The sequence below is a fragment of the Papaver somniferum genome, unplaced genomic scaffold (genome assembly GCF_003573695.1).
Source record: "Papaver somniferum cultivar HN1 unplaced genomic scaffold, ASM357369v1 unplaced-scaffold_150, whole genome shotgun sequence".
Taxonomy (NCBI): Eukaryota; Viridiplantae; Streptophyta; class Magnoliopsida; order Ranunculales; family Papaveraceae; genus Papaver; species Papaver somniferum.
This window is the reverse complement of record NW_020624377.1, coordinates 425,064-432,025: the sequence shown is the minus strand read 5'-3', so window position 1 is coordinate 432,025 and position 6,962 is coordinate 425,064. Positions and strand designations below refer to the sequence as shown.

General features: G+C 37.5%; 3 protein-coding genes across 3 annotated transcripts; 1 reads left to right on the top strand and 2 right to left on the bottom strand.

Annotated features, from left to right (window-relative positions):
- The first annotated feature begins 1,068 nt into the window (after positions 1 to 1,068).
- Positions 1,069 to 1,614, top strand: LOC113335869 (3-ketoacyl-CoA synthase 4-like). Its single transcript, XM_026581894.1, has one exon. It carries the CDS (start codon positions 1,069 to 1,071, stop codon positions 1,612 to 1,614), a length of 546 nt encoding a protein of 181 aa, XP_026437679.1.
- A 222-nt stretch (positions 1,615 to 1,836) lies between these two features.
- LOC113335868 (fatty acyl-CoA reductase 8-like) lies at positions 1,837 to 2,596 on the bottom strand. The gene is made up of 4 exons (XM_026581893.1): positions 2,518 to 2,596; positions 2,336 to 2,418; positions 2,030 to 2,229; positions 1,837 to 1,942 (listed from the first exon to the last, which is right to left on the bottom strand). Exons 1-4 carry the CDS (start codon positions 2,594 to 2,596, stop codon positions 1,837 to 1,839), a joined length of 468 nt encoding a protein of 155 aa, XP_026437678.1.
- A 1,910-nt stretch (positions 2,597 to 4,506) lies between these two features.
- On the bottom strand, positions 4,507 to 6,558 carry LOC113336191 (acyl-CoA 5-desaturase AL21-like). The gene is made up of 4 exons (XM_026582178.1): positions 6,193 to 6,558; positions 5,958 to 6,098; positions 5,510 to 5,653; positions 4,507 to 5,303 (listed from the first exon to the last, which is right to left on the bottom strand). The coding sequence occupies exons 1-4, from the start codon at positions 6,511 to 6,513 to the stop codon at positions 4,965 to 4,967; spliced, it is 945 nt and encodes a 314-aa protein (XP_026437963.1). The 5' UTR covers positions 6,514 to 6,558; the 3' UTR covers positions 4,507 to 4,964.
- Positions 6,559 to 6,962: the final 404 nt, after the last annotated feature.

The following is a 6,962-nucleotide window of genomic DNA, read 5'->3' as shown; positions in this document are numbered from 1 at the left end:
CCTGTTGTTCCGCTAAGTCCCGATCTCGTTCTCATTCACGATGGAGCGTCTACCTTAGCTGGTCCAACGTCATATTTTCTTCACCGATATTCTCTTCTATCTCCTCGCGAGTCATCTCCTCCTCGACAACGGTGTCTGTATCGGATGTGGGCACTGAACCTTCCCTGAGTCCATCTTCCTCCGTATGCCGCTGGTTCTCTTCTCGTCTGCCTGCTGCAACTAATGTTCCGGCCCGTTCCATCCTTCCCCTCTTATCTGCCAATCGTTTGCTTTTCCTTGCTGCTATTACGTGTGCCGCTCAATCTGATGTTCTAGCCATCAACCTATCCCTACTTCAATATCAACGAAACTTTTCCAACCCCAATTATCTATATTTCCTATTCTCACACCCTCAACTTTCTGGAAATCTAAGTATCCCTGTTTCTGGGTGCCAAAATGTGATTTCTGGAAATCTAGCAACACACACAAATGGAAAGTAAATAAGATCTAAGACATGATAAACGTAAGAACAAAGGATTATTTATTAATCTTCAGCGAGATACAAGTTATACTCGTGGACAATCAAGAAACCCTAATCCCCTCTCCAAGCCTATGGATTACAAGGAAACTCTAACTTTCCCTCTCTCCTCTTTTCTGCTAGAATCCCCCCCTTTGCATTGCTCAAAGGTCTCTATTTATAGGCCTAGGCAACCATAGTGGTATACAGCTCATATCATCTCGCTGAGGTTACTTTATGCTTCGCCTGGTGCATATTCCATAAAGTTTTCCCCACCTTTCGATGTCTTCACGTGGTCTTGTCGGGACACCTGTCCCGTTTCTTGCGCCCTACTACTCCTACTTCGCGATTTGTCTTCTTCGTCAAGATATCCTTTTGTGCTTCGCCTTAGCATCTCGATAGTCCTTCTGTTTTTCTTTGGGGTGGGAAGTTACCTCGCGTTTGGGATCTTTGTCTCGCCTTCTGATGTTGACTGATCTAATAGGTTACTGACACAGATCTTTGACTAGGATTTCATTACCCTACTTGGTATGACACGTGACAATCCTATTTCGTGTACCTACAAGCCTTGAATGGAGTTCCAACGGAAGATTGTCAAGCAGTCTGGACTTGGTGACGAAACTTCTTTGCCTGAAGCAGTTCGCAACCCATATTTAAAATCTACAAATATGATGGTCATAGCGAGGGAGGAGGCAGAGCAAGTGATGTTTGGTGCATTGGATATTCTATTCTCTACTACATCTGTGAAGCCGAAGGACATGGGAATTCTTGTTGTGAATTCTAGTTTATTTAGTCCTACTCCATCCCTATCCGCTATGATCATAAATAAATACAAACTTAGAGGTAATATCAAGAGCTTCAATTTAGGTGGGATGGGTTGCAGCGCTGGAGTGATTTCAGCCGATCTTGCCAAAGACATGCTTCAGGTTCATCGAAACACCTATGCTATTGTCGTGTGCACAGAGAACATTACTCATGGTGCCTACTCTGATCGCAACAAATCCATGATGTTATCTAATTGTTTATTCTGTGTAGGTGGTGCTGCGACCTGCGATGCTGGCAATCATTTCTTCTTTCTGGGAAACTTGATTAGCTCTGAGTTCATTCAGTCTTTCTGAAACAAGTTTCATCTCTACTTTAACGTCTAACTCTGGTGATTTTATCCCGTTCATCGTTTCTCCCATCCTTAGAGGATTTTCTAATATCAATCCTGAACTCTCACCCCAAACGTATGCTGATATGCATATAAAATTATATATGTTTTTCGTGGCACAATATGAATATGTCCATGCAAGCTTCATATTAATATATTATTCAGGAGGAGAATGAGGAAAGTGAAACTAACCTGTTGATAGGTGGAGAAGCAACTTCAACTGTTCACACTTCTTGGAGAATTTCGCAACATGCTTAGCTCCCGTAGTATTAGTACGAATAGCATCATCATATCTTCTCATCACATAAAGAGAAAGACATGACATATTAACAAAAAAAAGTAACAGGTTAAAACACACGCATTGCACATAGGTAAATTACCTTTTATCAAATTTTGTAGTTGCGGCAAAATTTGCAACAACATCAATTTCTTTCCGTATCGTACTTATCAAATTAGAGTCATCGATTCCTAAGTTTTCCAGAGAAATATCACCGGCAACCGGTGTTACCTTCTCAGAAATAAAAGTGGTGTATCTGACACCTTGTCTTTCTCTCAAAACCCTGAACACTTCTCCGGACACCTTATTATACATACAGATGGACAAGTTAGTATTTACAAAAATAGATAAATAAATGTGCATGCCATGGCGTACAACCATAAATATACCTCATTATTATTATTAATACGTTGAGCAGCAGACGCAGAGTTGGGAAATAACTCATAATGTGCTTCACATTAGGTTGTACTCTGAGCAGTTTCTCCACAAAAACTGCATAAAATTAATTGGTAGATATTATTTCACATAAAAAAAAAAAATCACATTGGAAAGAAATAACTCATAATGTGCTTGCTTATTGAAGGTTCTTACGCTTAGCAAGAAAACCAGTTGCTCCAGTAACCAGGATACATTGGTTCTCCAGAGATTTAACAACCGAATTCAACTCCATTGCATGTACCAAATCAAACTTTGAAGAGAGAGAGAAAGAGAGAGAGTAAGAAAGTAAGTCTTGTCTCTCCGGGGTACAAAAAAACGGGAGTGTATGTATGATATAATATATGCTGGCTCAGTAGTCTTGCAAATTTATATGGCTACTAAGCTTAGTGATATTTTTGCACATTTGCACCTTGGGCACCAACTATTCTTTGTGAATATAAAAATGAACAATGCCGTTAGGTGTAAAATAAAGAAGGGTTATTTTATTTTTGGTACTCAGGTTTTGTCCAATTTTTGAATTTGGTCTAACATTTGTCCAGCTTTACGTTTGGTATTTGGACTACACGTTGACTTCCGTTGACTAGGTTAAGTTTACTTTTAATTAATTGACCCAAATTATTTTATGTTATTTTACCTAAACCGTTGATTTAGGTACACATGAACGGTCACTGATATTTTATGATATATAGACTTAAAAAGTATTTCCTCTTTCCTCTTTCTCCATCTCCCACCGAAACAAGCATCCACCATTTACCTCTTTCCTTAGTACGCCACCACCTCTATCTTTAACTCACTGGATTGAAATGCAAGACGAGGATTAGTCATGAATTAGTGATTGAGAAATGATTGGATGGAATCTCATATGCAATTTGGATTGGGGTTGTTTGGTCGATACAATTGAAGTCAGTGGTGGTGTTTTTCTAATAGCCTAATCCTCGAATGTATTTTGCCTGAGATGACCTTGCTTCAATGGTGGCTGTATGGGCACTGTTTTAGGCGTGAACCACAATGAAGGAAGATGGGGTTTCTGTGTAGAGAGTGGTGGACCGGCTGAGATCTGAAATTATATGGTTTTTGTTGGTCTGAGATCGAGACTTCAAGGATTCAAAACAGGTGCCAATAGAACGGTTTTGCATGGAGAGATTGAGTCACTGAGATGATATAGGAATTGATGCTATTAAGAAGTGGAATTAGATCGCGATTTTGCTTCTGAAATTCAGAGGGAATTTTTTTGATTGGGATTTGATTTGTTGTTGGTTTGAATTAGGGTTTTTATTTTGTTTGATTTGTGTAAACTCGTTTGGGTCCTGTTTGGAAATCAGTTCCCTTCAATTGATGGGAATGTCATTGAGTTAGGGTCACGGTGAAAGCCGGAGGTGGTTGTGATGGTGGCACAGAAAGTTCTGGTGGCGGCGGTGATTGGTTTGGAGAGGTGAGAATCATGTAAAAATTTTGGAAAGCAAAGGGCATGATAGTAAACTTAATAATAATTTTATTTTTTTGCTTTTTTAATATGATTTCTAAACAGAAGTAAATATTTAACCGAGTCAACTCTGGTCAACGTCAATTCCAAGTACCAAACATCAATCTGGATAAATGTTAGACCAAACTCAAAAATTGGACAAAACCTGAATACCAAAAACAAAATAACCCAATAAAAAAAGAACTCCAAAAACCCAATAAAAAAAGAACTCCAAAAGGGTTGTGCAAGGTAATTCTAGATAGAGGAGACAGGGAAATTAAAAAAAAGAAATAGAAAGAAAGAAAGGGGGTTTTCAGCAACCCATTTGCAGAACAATATTGAATTCTTGGTAAGTTGTGGAAGTAGCAGTCCTTTGCAGGACTCAGGTTTCGACTTCCCTAGGTTCTGTGTACTTAATCAAGAACACCATGAATGATTGTGCTAAGCATATAGAGAAAATATGAAGAAATGAGAAATTCATCAAAAATTAATCTAGTTTTGCAATTACGTATACAATCACGTGAAGAAGAAGAAGTGGTTAGACATAAACAAGAAAAACAGATGGCTTTTTATTGTGGGAGTAGTATTTCCGACAATTATTGAATAGCCATGTCAATTCTCAATTTCCGTGTATATCCATACTTTCTAATAAAAAAGGGTACATAATTACAAATTTGAACAACTGCCACGAGCGGCCAAAGGAAAAGTTTTACTATTAGGTTTTACTTATTACATGGATACAACCAATACAAAAGGTTCAAATTCTACTGATAAAATAAAAAAGAGAACAATATGAGAAGGTAAAGGAAAACACAAAACCGTCTCGTGCTAAAGCTACAAAGTACAAGGAAAGCAAAATGCCAAACGAAAACACAAATCTGGAACTGGGAGGACAAACAAAGACTCGAGTCCGCAGCAGAAACAACCCTAGAAAACAGCAAAAAAGACCACCACCAATACAGTTAATTAATGTAGTCATTACATTTAAGGACCTAGGTTTAGATATCACCATTGACACTGCATCCCTCGTGTACCCTATACTAATAAGCTTACCAACGAGTGAAAGTAACATATAGAAATTTCCTGACGTACTAGTGTTGCAGAAAACCCAAGTCACTTACTAAAGGTATCCATGGAGTTAGCTCTCCTTTTTACTTTGATACAATTCATTATGAGTTTTGTAAGACATTTTAAGTTTCTGTTTCTCAGTAGGGACTTTGACATCTGTCGCTAATCCAAGATACTCAAGTAGCTCTATAACGTACCAAGGCACGTCAAGCTGCCACCACTCCAGCCCTAAACGAGCTGAGAACTCAAAGGCGTGATGGTTGTTGTGCCAACCTTCCCCGCTTCCAAGTAAGCTTACCACCCAATTGTTCTTGGATAAATCTTTAGTATTCCATGGCTTTTTCCCCCATGTATGGCACACTGAATTCACCATGAATGAGCCATGGTTTCCTAGTGCTATTCTAACACCCTGAAAGTATTAAAACGAAGTTATCAATCAGCCCGCTTGGTTATAGCTAGCAATTCCCTGATTTCAGAACTTTTTAAAAACTCTTGACATAATAAATAAAGATATCCCCGACTCAACTACCTCATAATCGAAGTTATATAAAGAGACAGACTTCAAATCACACATAAGAAAGATGAAAATCAAACGATCTTTCATTTATTATTTACCATTCCCCAAATAAGGTGCGGTAAGCCTCCTCCAATGTACAACACAAGTGCAAGTCCAACTATATGAAACGGGTATGTACTTCGGAGGAACCTGTAGTATGCTTGGCTTTGTAAATCCATGACATTGTTTCGTTTCCCCCCACCCTGCAGAGTATTGAACAAGATAAGAAGATCTCTGAAGAAATGTCCAGCCATCAATCTTTCTTCAAGGTAATTAGCAACTATTTAAAAAAATGGCTATCATTTCAAAAAACTAAAATAAAATCTGTTATAAGTTTGTCTTTTTTGTTTAATCGGCATTATTAGTTTTCTCATTGATTTTCACATACTATATATTCAATGATCTCATGTTTTTGGTGTTCATTGAGGAATAGATAAAAGGTATATATACTTCTAATGTAAAATCATGTATCTGTCCCCAACGAAGTAAAAAGATTGAGAAAAACACCTTTTCTCTGAGATGTGTGTGTTGAAGAATCCAAGTCACATGGCTGAACCAAAATCCTTCCATTGGACTGTGCGGGTCTCTATCAGAATCTGTGAACTGATGGTGATGTCTATGAATGCTTACCCAAAATATCGGATCTCCCTGATAATCAATTTCAGCAACAACAATAAATTAAAGAGACTTACACATCAACAAACAAACAAACAGCAGGGTTACAAAGAGATATATAACTAACCTGTGCACCATGAAGTCCAAAATAAGCAAACAAATATTCGAGAAATTTTGTGAGCTTAAAACTCTTGTGAGTAAGATTTCTGTGATAAGAAAGACTTATCCCTATATAATTAGTCAAAAATAACAATATGCAACTACCCCAAAATGCATTCCAAGTAAAGTAGAACGGAGCAGCTAAGAGAGCTATATGCTCCACTATTATTACACCCAAGACCAAGGCATCTCTGAGGCGATCCAATTTTCTTTTTGAGACATCAAGCTCTTTGTTTGTGTGTTGCAACTGTACCACACTCTTCGGATTATAAACAGGTTCTACAGCCATTTTTAGATGCACACTTTATTATTCAGTTCTCAATAGCTATTGTTGGCGATCCCAATTATGATGTTCTTGAACTTCTTTCTTATTATATATAGGTTTACAAAGGAGTAACGTTAGTGCTAACTAATTTTCTTTGTGAGCCGGTTAACTGTTGGTTAGTTAGGAATATGTTTTTTTTCGATTCTGTTAAGGTTGTTGTTGCAGATAGCATTAGTATTGAAGTCTGATATATCTATAAATAGCTCTCGCTATCTGCTATTCTTCATACTCCATTAATAACCAACTTTTCCATTAATAGAAATAATCTTTCCCTATCGAGCAGACTGATCACCAGTTCTTAATTAATTTATAGGTAGCCCTCAAATTTGCCAGTTTAAATAACCTTCTAATTTTCTTTTTACAAACTAGGGAAAATATTATATTTAACTTGTATTTCGAATGTAAAAAAAATT